We start from the raw sequence: 14,966 nt of genomic DNA on the forward strand, positions 1-14,966 counted from the left end.
AAAGGGTGCACGGTGAGCATGAAAATATCGCTGTTGCGTTAATCCAGCGCAGATCTCTGAGAAGGAAAAAACAGATGCACATCGAACAGCTGGAGGCAATATTGGAGAGTGTCCTGGACAACAAGAAGATTCTGGAAAAGACAAACAAGAATCTCACAGCTGACATGCAGGTGCTTCAATCAAGATATAAGAAAAAACAAGAAACGACTGAACAGCTCGGGGCAACAGTGTGTGAGCTTCAGTATCAAATTGAGGATGCTCAGCAAGCCCATAGTGTTGAAGTAACCAAGCTTAAATCTAAACTAGATACAAAACATGCACTGTATGAACAACTATTGGGAGATGTTCATGAGCTGCAGGAAGAGGTTGAATCTCTGAGGAAGGTTGACCCGGTAGAAAGGTTGAAGCAACAACTGTACGACCTTTGCGAAAAGGAAGACTTGCTGAGGAGGCAGAATAAGAGGATGGCCAATGAGTTGGCTGTACTGAGGTCTGTCATAGTGAAAGAAAGTAATGAGAACAAAAACCTCAAGGCAGCTGTGAAAGATCTTGAGAACAAGGCTCAACAACTAATCTGTGATAAAGAGGAGTTGATAACAGAGCAAAACTGTGAAATTGCTTCCAAGCAGCACCTAATAGAAGAGCTTTACACCCAAACAACTGATATGAGACAATCAATCCATGCTCTTAAACACCAGCGGGAGATAAAGCAAGAGGAGAATATGTTAAATGGCATCATGAATTTCAAAGAGGAGCAGCCAGACTCAACTCAGGAACAGAGAGAGGAGCACATTCTGGAGACCACTGCTGCAGAATCTGAGCAGCTAGAGACTCCAGCTACGGAGGTACAGTTCAGAAGTTGGTGGCGTTGCTGTGCTGAAGGTCTGAAAGTTGCTGTGAATTTTGGCATCATCGCTGTAAGAATACTTCTTCCTGTGGTTGTCGTGTCCATCGTACTGACACCCGACAGCGAGCTAGCCCTTTTCAACTCCCCGTCGGACTGTACCTACGAGCTGCTGCAGTCCTGCTGCAACCTTGAACACATAGTACCTCCGCCTGTATAACCAGGAAAAGCTATGAACGAGCCAGTTTTCAACTCCAATTTAAATCTTAAGAAAGGCTCAAAAAATAAATAACATAATAAATAATAACATAATAAAAAAAAAAAGAATTTGGAGGTGGAATTGTCTCTTTAAAATATATTACAAGTTAAGAAGATGAACACTCAAGTATCGCAATAATGACAAAGTTGAAACGAACGCTTTAGTTACAAAGGAAAATATAAAACATTTATGGATTATATTTTATGTATTATGCACACACACACACACACACACACACACACACACACACGTTATGTAAAATATTGCCATGAAGTTACTCAAAAAGGAGCAAGTAGTATATATGTAACATGTATAGCATGTAAAGTTGAGGTATAGATGACAGAATATTTCAGTCATTCATTTATGGTAGTTTGAGGAACATACAGGGTGGAGTAGACAAGTCTCACAGCCTGAGAGAAGAATCATCGGATTCTTCTGTGTTGCTTATCATACAGTGGCAGGATGAAGAATGTCACTGATGCTGGGTTCATTTACCCACATCAGATCAAATATTGTTAACCTTGTAGGTTTTGAATTTTATCTGGTAGAATAAATCCCACCAATTGATAAAGTTCTAGAGATATTTGACTGCCCCGGAAATCGTGTGTGTGTGTGTGTGTGTGTGTGTGTGTGTGTGTGTGTGTGTACACTTGACTCTCAGACCAAGTTGGCCCAACTTTTCTATGAATTTAAAATTAGCCCAACCCATTGCAGTTGCTGGTCCTCGTAATTTTATAATGGGAGTATGGCAGGAGACACAGCCATAATCCACAATCCATGTTCAATCACTATCCACGGTAACCTGCGATGAGACAGCACAAAGACTCTGGGGGAAAAGGTAGGTTAGTAACATGCCTTAATAGGACAAGAATGCATATAGGTGGAGAGAGAGATAATAGAGGAGCTCGGTGTATCATTGGCTGTCCCCCAGCAGTCTAATCCTATTGCAGCACAACTAGGGGCTGGTCCAAGACAAGCCTTAGCAAGCCCTTCCTGTAAGATTGATCAAAAAGAAAAGTTTTAAGCCTTCTCTTAAATGCAGAGATCGTTGTCTGCCTCCCAGACCGAGACGAGAAGTTGGTTCCAGAGGAGAGGAGTTTGATAGCTGAAAGCTCTGGCTCCCATTCTGCTTTTGGAGACTTTAGGAACCATAAGTAAACTTGCAAACCTTTTGTCAGAACATGTGCTGCAGCATTCTGGATCAGCAGGAGAGTATTTAGCAATGAATTGGGGCAGCCCGATTATAAGGAGTTGCAATAATCCGGCCTGGAAGTAAGAAATACGTGAACTATAATTTTTTTAAATTTTTTTGCACCATTTTGAGACAAGATGTGCCTGATTTTTATAATGTTACACGGGTGAAAAAAGACAGTCCTTGAAATTTGTTTTACGTGGGAGTCAAAGTCAAGATGTCAAGGAAATGCACATTTTCCTTTCTTTCTTAATGAGATTATACCTTCCAGATGAGAAAGGAAGTGTATGAAATGAGGCACATGAGGACGGCAGATAAAGCATTTTAAAGATTGCTCTAGTTTATTACAAATATTGCTTGGCAATATGGATTGAGATATATAGCTTCATGCAACTGAATGTGAGTCCATCCCCCTTTCATTATCTCCCTAATTAGCGCCAAGCTTACCTCATTAAGTACCTTTCTTTTCCTTTTGACGATCATGTATTTCTTTAATCAATGGTTTGTCTTTTTCCAATTTTGAACTGTTTCATTTGGTGGGAATATGGGCTATATCAATGTAGAAACGGGGGCTCAGGAGCGGTGAGGCTGCAGCGGTGACTCCGCGGCGCCGGTAGGAGGAGACTGCGTCTTGTCTGTCTTCCGCATTTCCCTCCAGTTCTTTACTCATCGCCTTTCCCCCCTTTTCTCTTCACACGGGAACGACAAGGCAGTTGTACAAGACTCTGTCGTCGTCTCGACTCCCCCAGAGCCTGCTCTTTTAATACAGCAACATTGTGGACTAGTCGTCGACCGACTCATCCATGCATTGGAGTCCTGGGCCCCAGCACACCGGCTCCGGCTTCAGCCATGTCGGCCAGGAATGCAGCGGCAGGCGGCGGTGACAGAGCGGGAGGCGAACGGGCAGGTAATGAAAACACAACAAAAAGCTTTTTAACCAGGTTGAATGTTCACACCGGGTGAGCCGACGCGTGTTTCTTGTTTGGGATTGAGAGAAAGAGCGATGCGCTGCGGCGTGTTTTCGGCTGTGTGTCACCGGCTGACAGTAACGTTAACTTTGCGCTATTCCAAAACTAGGTCAGTAGATCAGTGGAGCAAACTCGCCCTCTACGCCATTTATGTAACGCTGCACGACGTTGTTTGTCATATCACCGTGTTGTGAAGAACACTAACGCTAACGTTGTCTTTCACCTTGCCATCAGTGATAAAGTATGATTAAAATGTATCAGTCACGTCTGCTATCGTTAACCGATACGACTGAACTACGCAAATTTTAGCTTAGCAATGGTAGCGAGGCCTGTTTACCGGGGAGACGGTCTCAAATCTGCCTGTTAGAGGTGGTTTTACAGCCCAGAACAATTTGTTACTTGAGATATTTTTATTTTTGTCCATGCTCTCCGACTGAGCTGGTGTCACGGTGTGTTAAACCAGCATTAATGCTCGGTGCCGTTTAGGCCTAACTGGATAAACTAACTGTATGGTCGCTCGCCCCAGCTGTCCATTGTAAGCTAGGACGAAGCATTGCTGTAAGTCAGATGTCGCCGACTATGATCACTACACACTGACTGTACGGCTCTTCACCTCAAAAGTCTGCTCTACTTCGTCAAAGACCCTCTTCACCCGGCGGAAAAACACGAGTTGTTGACAGTATGAGTGGGATGTTGTGTCTATTAATTAAACGTAAACATAGTTTCATAGTAAACATCTGAAAGGGCATCTCTTACCCTTTATTCATGGTGCCATAGACACCACAGGGCTCAAACTGCCAAAGTGTGGGCTGTAGGTTTTCAAGAGACCAGATCATTTTTCTTTAATGATCCTGATGTAAACACCAGCAACCTTTTATCCATTTAAAGCATATTTTAGATATAAATATTAGAATTATAATGCTATCCATCCAATTCCAACATATTCTCCTGTCTGATTTTGCTTTTGTAGACTGGTAGTTAAACAAAATATATAAAGCTCCTACAACAGGATCATTAACTTAAGTTATTGGTAATGCACAACACACGCCAGGGACATGCTTATGAAGCTGGAACCAGTGAGAGGAGGAGGGTTTGTTTGAACGTCACGTTCAACAACTGTGAATCAAGTCAAATTTGTTTATAAGGCACATTTCATACAGCATACAACAGATATGAATGAAATACAACAGGACATGAACACATATTTAAATACGTGTAAAGGGAAAATTTCACAAACATTATTCATCCCCTGCTTACCCACCAACATAAATCTACCCACCCACACATACGCAGAGAGAGACAGAGATGTGGAGGCCCTGGCTCGCCACAGGCCTGAGAGAACGGGCAGGTCTTCAGCTTGCTTTTGTGGTTCATCTCATACCATCAGGCATTTTGTTGCAGTAAATGAATACACCTTCACCAGATTTACTTCCGATCATTGGTACAGTTATGAAACCAGTTTCTGATGGTCTGAAACCACATATCTTTTGTAGTGTAAATGCTAAAGCATCCTGATGCGTCCTCGACAGAGTCTTAACAGGAGCATTATCAGTGCAGGACATGGTGATTGTTGTGGTGACACAGCGCCAACACTGGAGAGGAGCACTGCTCTCATTTGCAAATTGTAAATGACTTTGTTCTGATAATCCCAACAGCTCTTGAAACATTTTTGTTGTTCTTAGCTAGCTGTTAGCCCGTAGTACTCATAATAACCATGTGTGGGGCCCTTTGACCTTCTAGTGGAAGTGAAACAAAATCTGAACATAAGTGCTCAGGTGGACACCTCAGGGACGCATGACAGATACAGGTGTGAATGGCGATGTGTCTCGGCTGTCCACTTGTGATTGGCCCAACCAAGACATGTGTTAATGCCAGATGTAAACAGTGTCTAGGAGGGTTTGGAAGCAGTGAGCGGGTCAGAGAGTATTTAGACCATTAAGTGATTTTTAGACGGCACTATTTTGGAATGAATTCTGTGTTTTACCAGAAGCCAGTGAGGTATTGTAAGTATAGTGCTAATATGTTTGGTGTTTCTTGTCCCAGTGAGTCCTCTGGCTGCAGCATTTTGAATGAGCTGGAACCGTACCACAGTCTTTATGGGAGGTTTGGCAATAAGGCCATTGCAGTCATCTGGAGGAGATGAATGTATGAACCAGTTTTTCAAGCATCTGACTAAAACAAAATAGATTTTAACAATGGAAATATTTTTTAGGTGGTAAAATGCTGTCCTCGTCATACTTGTAATGTGGCTTCTGGAGTTGAGTTCCAAAACAACACATCGATTTCTAACCTGCTCACTGGGTTTCAGAGACCACGAGATCAGTTTGGATTAGATCTCCTGTCCCTGATCTCCAGTGCCTACCACAAGGACCTCAGACTCAGATTCAGAAAACTTTTCTAAAGATGACTTAACTAACAACCTAACAATAATAGTAAAAATGTGCAAATGTTTATGTGCAAAGGGTAAATGCAAATGTGCAAATGGTAAGTGAAATAACAATAAGATAAAAATGCACAATACAGAAAAAAATAATGCTGACAGCACTAATACAATGTGTCTCAGTCACTCTGCAGTTCAATTTCTGTAGCAGATAGACCAAAATTGATCGAAGTATAACTTGAAATGTTGATAGAAATCTGTCTTTTCCTTGTGATGCTGTCACTGTGACAGTGCAGTGCAGCTCATGGCTTTATTTAGGTGCAGCAGATGCTTATTCATGAACTGAGTGACTGAGCAAGTTAATGAGCACGTGAGCAGGAGGAGTAGTTGGCCGGGGCTTGCCTGTATGGCCTGACGTCCAGCTGCCGTCACTGTAACCCTGTAATCCAACAGGGGAGCAGGATTAAAAATCAGGTTGTCGCTGATCTGTTGGTGGCTATTTGGGTCACCAGGCCTGTGGAGCAGAGTTAAAAATAGGCGCCATGGATATCTGCTGCATTTGTTCTGTCTCGTGCTGTGCTCTCACGTTTCTCTCCCACACATACACTCACATGCCTCTGAGGCCATGACTCAGTCATGTCTTGCCAGAACAAAGAATAGGCACTTCAGAATTCAACAATCTCTGTGGCATACCATAATAAAGATACCTGTGAGCGAGCGACAGTGTTCAGGCACTGCTAGCAGGTAGGTCTCTGTATGAAGGCTGCGATGGATTGTTTTTACCTTGCCTTGGCTGCAGGGCTGAAAGGCTTAGTTGATTAATCGATTAGCCCAGAATTCTTCACGAGCTAGGGAGAACAAACTGTATACAAGTCTCCATCGCAGCTGAGTGGACAGCAGGTGATTTCACTGATTAACAGAACATTAGTGTCGCACACAGAATCCAAACCTTCATAAGAAATCGTCTTGAAATCCTCATGCTATACAAAACACCCGAATGTAGTACTTCAGAGTAGTACATTTCTCAGTTAATGTATATCATCATACATACAGTATTATTTACATTAAATTCACATTGATCATACAGTATAAATCTGTAAAGTGTTTCGGTCCCTTATGAAGGATTTCCATAAACAAACATGGGATGCGATATAATAAGTAAACACTAGAATCAAAGATTTCTTTGTTCTGAAACAGAAAGCAGTAGATTCAAATCACTGGCCACAACAAGGGTGTCTCGTAATAAAAGCACTCACTGTTTAAGGGTCGTCTCCTCCAGTCTTTTCTGGAGCCTGCCTGCACAAGCAGCAGAGCAAAAACTGCTGTTCGTAGTCAAAAGTTAGCCAAGAGAAATCTGTTTTCCTCTCACCATAAAGTGAAGACATTTTCCTTCTCGTTTCACCCTTTTTTCATTTGGCAGTGTTTTATCATTTCTTATCACATTAAGATATCCCTATTGTCTACAGTTCAGCAAGTTATGGTGATTTTATTTCTGAATAACCATCAGACCTCCTGCCTTGATAGACTTACATGCATTAGGAGGCATGGTTTCCCTGTAGCAATATGGTAGCTGTTCCCAATGAAATGGGGATCCATGAACTCGAAGGATTGGTGCCATAAATGTTCAAGTCACAGAAAGTGAGCGGACACATTTCTTATGTTCCCCATCCTAGTAAACAGTCATGCATGCAATTCACGCTGACAATAACATCAGTAATATAGCATTCAAATGTCATTTCTTTAAAGTGGATTGCCAAGGGAGCTGTTGCTGTTATTTCCCATACTTGCATGATGTAAATGTTTTGTGACTGGTGCATTTATTGGGCATCTTCATCATCCCGGTATCAACAGATAGTGCTGTCTCCTCCTTATTCACGCTCTTCCTGCTGATATCAGGCCTTTTCAAAGGATTGGTGTGGCAGACTTCTCATCAGGGCTGTTTCTGAGCTCCTAATAAGAATATTGTGATCATGTTTGGGCAAAGACATCTGAGAAAGAACAATCTGGCAGATTTTAAAGCATTAAATGCCAAACTGCAAGGGAACGCATTGATGTGTTTGCAGTTGAAATAAAGCCCCCTGGCCCCATATGACCAGTTATAGCTCATGGTATCTTGTGTGTTTCAGAAGATGTGCTGGTTGAGGAAAACCAATGCAGTTCTATGTCTTTGACCAGCCTGATGACCCCGTCCTCGGCTGCTGGCATGTCCTTGAACATGGAGATACCCCGGAAGCGTAAGGGCAGCATGGACAGCCAGTGAGTTGTGTGATTGCTTTAATTTGTCTTACATAAAATCCAATCAATCCAGTGGTTGCTAATGCTAATTGCTATTGATTGTAATGAATGTTCTTCCTAGGGATAGAAAAACTGCTTCCACACCTGACGCCGATATGGAAGATGACCAAAACGGGTACTGCGTGCTAATTAAGGACTTGGAGGGCTGACCTGTGTTATTTGTGCATTTGTGCACATTTCAAATGTGTGTTTTCTCTGTTCTGCAGGTCAGATGAAGATGATCAACATGTCAAAATTAAATGCTTCAGGTAGGTTATATTTGACACCACTGCATTTCTAACAGTTCCCCTTTTTTGTAATATTAACAATCTCAAAATATCCATTGCTCGTGTCCATCACCTTGTGATGCAGACGGGCTGGAAATGTAAAGGAGAGAACACCCTTTAATCATCTAAATTATTGCCTATTTAATGTCCCTGCAGGGAACCGCACAGCCAAATTGAGAAGAGGAGACGGGACAAAATGAACAATCTCATTGACAAACTATCAGCCATGATCCCGACTTGTAACCCCATGTCCCGAAAGCTGGACAAGCTCACTGTGCTCAGAATGGCTGTGCAGCACCTCAAATCTCTCAAAGGTACTGACTCAATCAATGGCCACTGGTGTTAGAAATAATCTACCCTGACTTTGTCATCGCTGATGCATTCAGTTAATCAAGGAATAGTTCCAGTTTATTTCAACTTAGGTTTTATTTATTTATGTTTTGTCCATAATTTTTATCAGTTATGGCAACCTTGTATTCTCAGTACAGTGTTGCATACAGCAGCTATTCAGATTTGGTTAGTAACAGTAACAGACTATGTAAACCTCTTTCTTTATAAGTAAAATTAAAAGTGTTTTGGTGACATTGATGTACTTGCATGATTCTCGCAATTTTGGGTTGTATCCATGTTGTTCAATGCACTTATTGACGGTTGCTTTGCATTTCAAGCATTGGAGCTGTTGGTATGAGCACCATTCTGTGCACTTTCTGCAGTCAGGGATTTTTTGTACCATTGGGGTACTTGAAACTTGAAATATCACCACAACACAAAGCTCTTAGCAGTGAGCTTGGAGGTCAGACAGAGTCTAACCTCTAAATTCCAGTTGGACGCGTCCCATCTGCCACACGTCCACCGGAGCCAATCGCTGCGTGCGGTTCCATCGGATGTGTTCCTTCTCTGCTTCAGAAGCAGCTCTCTGCTCTGCTCTGCTCTGCTCTGCTCTGCTCTGCAGCGAGTCTATTTTTGACAGATGACAACCTGCATAGAGCAGATCAAGCCAGACAGGAAGTTCCAGCAGATTTTTCAAATAAAACATCCTGTGCAGACTCCCGATTGTACATCAACAAAAACACAATAAAGACAGTCAAAAAAAACCTCTAACAAGATATATATATATATATATATATATATATGAGAGAAAGTTTATCTATCTATCTATCTATCCATCCTCAACTTTCTTTTATGCATAAGTCTGACTAACCTGAGGGTTTGTCCAAACCAGTCTGATCACATGGTGGTATTTCTTGTCTGCCTTGTTTTTAGCAATTTTCTTCTCAACAGTCAACTTTGCAAGTACATCTATGTTCAACAGAGCTGATGGCCTGAAACTCAGAAAATATGATCCAGGTTGTCATAAACTGGAATTGTTCTTTAAACCCAATGTCCACATGAAATGTAAAAATGTATTAATCTCTCATTGGACTGGCTACATAACTTTATTTGTCTGTGTTTTCAGGCTCAGGAAGTTCGTTTTCTGAAGCCAACTACAAACCATCATTCCTTCCTGATGAGGAGCTCAAACATGTTGTCCTCAAGGTAAAAGCACCATTGACAAAAACATCTGGCTTTTTATGTGCCCACAATTTGAGAAACTGCCGCTGTAATAAAGCACCCGTTTGATTTTTAAGATAATTACTTCAGTCAACTGTCAGGAGATCTTAAAAAAACGAAGCTCTTAACCTGTCAGTCTCTTGAGGATGTCTTAAACATTTCATTTTAAAGCCACATCAGGCTACAAACTTAAGGCGGTGCAACACCCCTGCTTTTCTGTGGGGTCTGTTCATTTGAAGCCACACACAAAAAATGGCAAGTTGATCTGAACTTGTTCACGTGATTGAGTTGCAGTCACTGTCTGGGCTGTTCTCCTCAAAGCTGATTGCACTGAGTATTCATGTCAATTAAAATGCCTCTATTTGGTTTAAAAACTATATTGAATGCACTCGCATATATTAATAGAAAGAAGCAGATCTACTCAATGACCTCTTACTTCTGTTTTGACCATGTCATCACACTGGATCCCTCTACTTTCCCCCCATGTTTCTTTGTCGTGCAGGCTGCAGATGGGTTCCTGTTTGTAGTGGGCTGTGATCGTGGGAAAATGGTTTTTGTCTCAGAGTCTGTCACGAAGATATTAAATTATAGTCGGGTAACGCTTTTACACTTGTTACTGTATCTGTAGCATCTTTGTTTACGTGAAATCCCGGACACACCAGATGGCTTACATTGTCTTGGCACCAGTGTTAATGGACTGGAACCCACCAAATACAAGATTGATTATTATGTTTTATTAGTATATGACATTAAGTTGCATATATCACCTCTAGAAATTAAATGTATTGGAGTTTTACTTAATAGACTGATATTGTAAAGCCACTCTTAGTACAAATTCTGGTAGATCTATTTAGGTTTTTCCAAAAATTGCCTTGAAAATGCTTGTTTGAAAGAAATTGTCAACACTGCTTTGGTCAGGAAAACAAAGATGATGTTGTACTCAAATTTTTTATTTGGAGATGAAGCACGGTGTAATGTAAATATATCATAGTTATTGAACACTGGAGTAAAAGGACATTCATAAGCTTCAAGAAATGAGCCATTGCTTTTTCTGCCTCCGTGTCTGGTGTGCTCCGGGGTCGACTGTCCACAGTCAATGCACTTTGTTCAATTTGTTATTTGTCAGCAGGAATTGCCTTAGATGCAGAATGGATTGACATTTCTTTTTATCAGCATGAGAGCCATGTTTATGTCAGTTTGATCATTTGTTTGTTGTTCCTCCAGGCGGAGCTGATTGGACAGAGCCTGTTTGATTATATACACCCAAAGGACATGGGAAAAGTGAAGGAGCAGCTGTCAGCTTCTGAATTATACCCTCGTGAACGGCTAATAGATGCTAAAAGTAAAGCAGTTATTTGTGTGTGTGTGTGCATGTGTGCGTGTGTGTGTGAGAGAGGGAGAGAGAGCACATTTGACACTCCCGTCATGTCTCCAGCCGGTCTGCAGGTCCAGGCTGACCTGCCAGTTGGTGCAGCGCGGCTGTGTTCAGGCGCCCGGCGCTCGTTCTTCTGCCGAATGAAGTACAATAAAATTTCTGTCAAAGTGGAGGAGAAGGAATTCCAAGCCAGCACCTCCAAAAAGAAAGGTTGGGAAGTTATCCAGTGGATTATTCAGCAGATCGCTTTTGTACTTTTGAGGGTTAAATACTATTTATCAGATTGACGAGAAGTATTGGTGTAAAGCAGCCGTTTTCAAACTGTGATGCCGAGTTGAAAGGGAGGCATGGAGGGAGAGACATGAGGCAAAGATCCTGGTTCGAGTGAAATGTGCAATTTGATTTACTCCCTGACTCCTCAGAGTCAAGAGTCAGTCAAATCAAAACACCATAACACCAAAAAAAAAAACCCACTTATAAATCAGAGAAAAAAGACTTTGCCTGAGAATCAAAAGTAATCCATTGATAGTTGTCTTTACATCAGTGTACACCTAATATTCATTTAACTTACATTTTTTTTGGCATGTAAATTGTGATCTGTGTCTGCATGTGCCTACAGAGTCGCAGAAGTACTGCACGGTCCACTGTACAGGCTACATGCGCAGCTGGCCAACCAGTCAGTTGGGAGCAGTGGGGGAGGGCGAGTCAGACAAGCAGGATAGCTCCCACTTCAGCTGCCTCGTGGCGGTGGGACGTGTCCACTCCCATTCATCTCCGCAGGTTAATGGAGAAGTCCGAGTTAAACCCACAGAGTTCATCACGCGCTATGCCATGGATGGCAAATTCACCTTTGTCGATCAAAGGTAAAACTGAATTTCACCAAGTTAGTTTGTTGGTGCTGGGCTTTGTTATCATAATGTATAATCCATGAGACATTTGAAATGTCTTGCATTGACTTTTCTTTGACACTGCCTTTGAGCGCACACTGTATTCTAATTACAGTAGATGTTTATAAGCCACACTGATGTGATGCACTCGTATGCTTCCTTCTGCAGAGCTACAACCATTCTTGGTTATCTTCCCCAAGAATTGCTTGGTACATCATGCTATGAGTACTTCCATCAAGACGACTTACCGCAGTTAGCCGACAGACATCGAAAAGGTAAACTCCAGTGTCTGCTGAGATGAGACCTACATTCTTCAGTCACGTTGGCCTATTTAGACCAAATTTAAATTCTCGATACAGCTGCAGTGTTGAAGCACTGGGAAATTCAAGTCGGTCCCCAAGTTGTGATGGTGTCCCCAGTATTTTATGTCTGCTGCTCCCGTCCTTGTAGCTTTCTCTGGCTGAAGAAAATGATACTGATGCTTCATTTTCCACTTTGAAGTCCTAATACTCATCCTCTCACTGTTTTTCCTCACAGTGCTGCGGAGTAAAGAGAAAATAGAGACAAACTGCTATAAGTTCAAAACGAAACACGGCTCTTTTGTCACTCTGCAGAGTCAGTGGTTTAGTTTTGTAAATCCATGGACCAAAGAAGTAGAATACATAGTGTCGACTAACACAGTTATATCGTGAGTATATGCTTCATTCTGTTTGTGCATAATCTAAATATCATTGCACCTGAAATAGATACACAGTGTGTTAATCCGATCTTACTGGTTTTCTCATCCCATGACAAGGCATGATCACTGTCGAACCAGTCGGTCAGGAAACAAGTCTGAACAGTCAAGTAATTCCAAGACTTCTGAAGGTCAGTTCAAATGAAAAGTCCTCGCCGACATCTCTCATGCCCTGTGATACTTAACAATGCAGATTGTGTAGTCGTCACTCTCTGTCAAGTACATATCGTGTGTTCCTTTCATTCCCAACATTTTTCCAATTTCAACTTTTTCTAATAGAAGATGGCAAGAAGTCCCTTCCAGTTATACCAGGCATCTCCACCACACCCGGATCTATGATCTATGCTGGAAGCATAGGGACCCAGATTGCCAATGAGCTGCTGGATTTCAACAGGTGTGGCCTCACAGAGTATGTCCTGCTTACTTTTTGTAACACAGACGCGTAAATTCCAAAGAGAGAGATTCAGCAAGACTTTTTAGCACGTACATTAATGCAGGAGTCTTTTTACAGCTGCACTTGCTGTGCGTATCAGTTGGTGTAGATGTTACTGTTTTAAGTTGGTCTGTATCGGCGTCCCTTTTAGGATGAACTCATCACCCTCCAGTGGAAGTGTCAGCCCGTTCAGTCTCCCACAGGACAAGTGTCAACAAACTCACAGTCAAATCAGCAACAATGTAAGTCCTTCATACATACACGTCTTTGATCATAGGTGCATCTATCACAGTCATTAACTCAACCTCCCAAAAAATACTGTCTCAGTCTAAAGAATACGGGATTTCAGCATATGGTCAAAGTGCTTGAGCTCTGTTGCGATGTGCCTTCATGTGTGCATGTGATGGTGCGTTCCATTTGAACTGCAGAGCAACTGACCGGTTAAAATGCAGTCAGAGCGATTTTTACACAGTGAAAACAGAGCTACCCTCTGTGCCGTCAGTCTTCGGAGGTAGACCTCATATTTGTTCTGTAGTTCTCTGTATTCTGAAAGAAGAATGCACAACAGTGGTTTTCCTGAAGGTGTCCATCTTACTTTTCCAAAATCCAGTCAGGAGTGCCCTCTACTTTCCTGGTTATCTGTGATAAAATGTGTTTTTGTTTGTTTGTTAGAGAAGATGTTTGCAAGTATGGGAGCAGAGAAATGTGTTTCTAACAGGCATTTCGACTGAACGAGCTCCGTCTGGTTTTCTGCCTCTTTTGTAAAAACATCTCTCAGCAATAGCATTTTTTTTCTTGGGAAATTGCGGTGATATTTTTTCCAAAGGATGAAAGACAAAATCAAAGTCTGAACAGATTTGATTCTTCTACATTTTTTTCCCCCCCTCTCGACTTAACTCTTGCCATGTTGCTGCTCGGGCTGTAATTTGCTTTCCTCATTTGGTCTCTAGGTGCCAAATGGAGAGGCAGCAGACATGGAGATGCCAGGAAAGTCCAGCTCAGAAGAGGAGCCACAGGGAGCAACATTCTCAGGAGGAGAATCACTCATGGGTACTCTCTCTGATCCTGTTCATGAGCTTATTTCTACATTGTACATTGCACCATATTCAGTTTCCTTCTCATATAACTCCTTTACTCTGTATTTGTTTCTGTCATCTCACCTCAGGGGAGAACTCCCAGCTAGATTTGGACAGCGTGGTTGGACCGGGTCTTAGCAATCTTAGCAATGATGAAGCAGCCATGGCAGTGATCATGAGCCTCCTGGAGACTGACACAAACTTGGGTGAGGATGTGGGCTTTGACGAGATGCACTGGTCTTTATAGAATCTGCTCTCACAGTGTGACGTCGTACCACACTGAAAAACAGTCGGAGCGTCAGTTTTTTGATGACGAGGACTGCTTGAATGCTTGTTCAAAGACGTAGCGTTCCTTTTTTTTTTTTAAAGGACATTTTTTTATTTATTAGTAACCTTTTTCACATAAGCTGTGTGGTCTTTGTGTGGCTGCTCTCACAGGGAGCTGGATCGTCGACAATAAGGGACACTTACTTTCCCTCCTCTGAAGGAGGATGTGCCTCTAAAGCCTTACAGCGGCCTGCCTGCCCTGAAACGCTGTTCCTCACTGCTTTCCTTACATCTACCGTCTGTTAACTTAGGATGCCTCACGAGGTTGAGGAACCCACGAACAAAAATGACAGTGGTGTGATGTACAATGGCTCGGGATTCCTGCTTTCATTTCTCTCCCATACCTGCATTTGAACAACAGTTAGGAGGGACAATGC

At 42.2% G+C, this 14,966-nt stretch overlaps 1 protein-coding gene across 7 annotated transcripts; it reads left to right on the forward strand.

Moving 5' to 3' along the window:
• Positions 1–2,885: 2,885 nt before the first annotated feature.
• bmal2 (basic helix-loop-helix ARNT like 2) lies at positions 2,886–14,966 on the forward strand. 7 transcript variants are annotated; one of them, XM_076732694.1, is made up of 17 exons: positions 2,886–3,202; positions 7,773–7,899; positions 8,000–8,053; positions 8,145–8,186; positions 8,361–8,518; positions 9,661–9,740; positions 10,258–10,350; positions 10,980–11,097; positions 11,191–11,340; positions 11,750–11,993; positions 12,186–12,292; positions 12,555–12,705; positions 12,814–12,884; positions 13,033–13,162; positions 13,338–13,428; positions 14,137–14,236; positions 14,352–14,966. In XM_076732694.1, the coding sequence occupies exons 1-17, from the start codon at positions 3,145–3,147 to the stop codon at positions 14,507–14,509; spliced, it is 1,932 nt and encodes a 643-aa protein (XP_076588809.1). In that variant the 5' UTR covers positions 2,886–3,144; the 3' UTR covers positions 14,510–14,966. The 7 variants fall into 7 exon arrangements, with proteins under 7 accessions (XP_076588809.1, XP_076588808.1, XP_076588811.1 ...); XM_076732693.1 differs by having other exon boundaries at positions 2,902–3,202; positions 7,770–7,899; XM_076732696.1 differs by having other exon boundaries at positions 2,930–3,202; positions 13,033–13,147.

The sequence above is a fragment of the Chaetodon auriga genome, chromosome 6, assembly GCF_051107435.1.
Source record: "Chaetodon auriga isolate fChaAug3 chromosome 6, fChaAug3.hap1, whole genome shotgun sequence".
Classification (NCBI taxonomy): Eukaryota; Metazoa; Chordata; class Actinopteri; order Chaetodontiformes; family Chaetodontidae; genus Chaetodon; species Chaetodon auriga.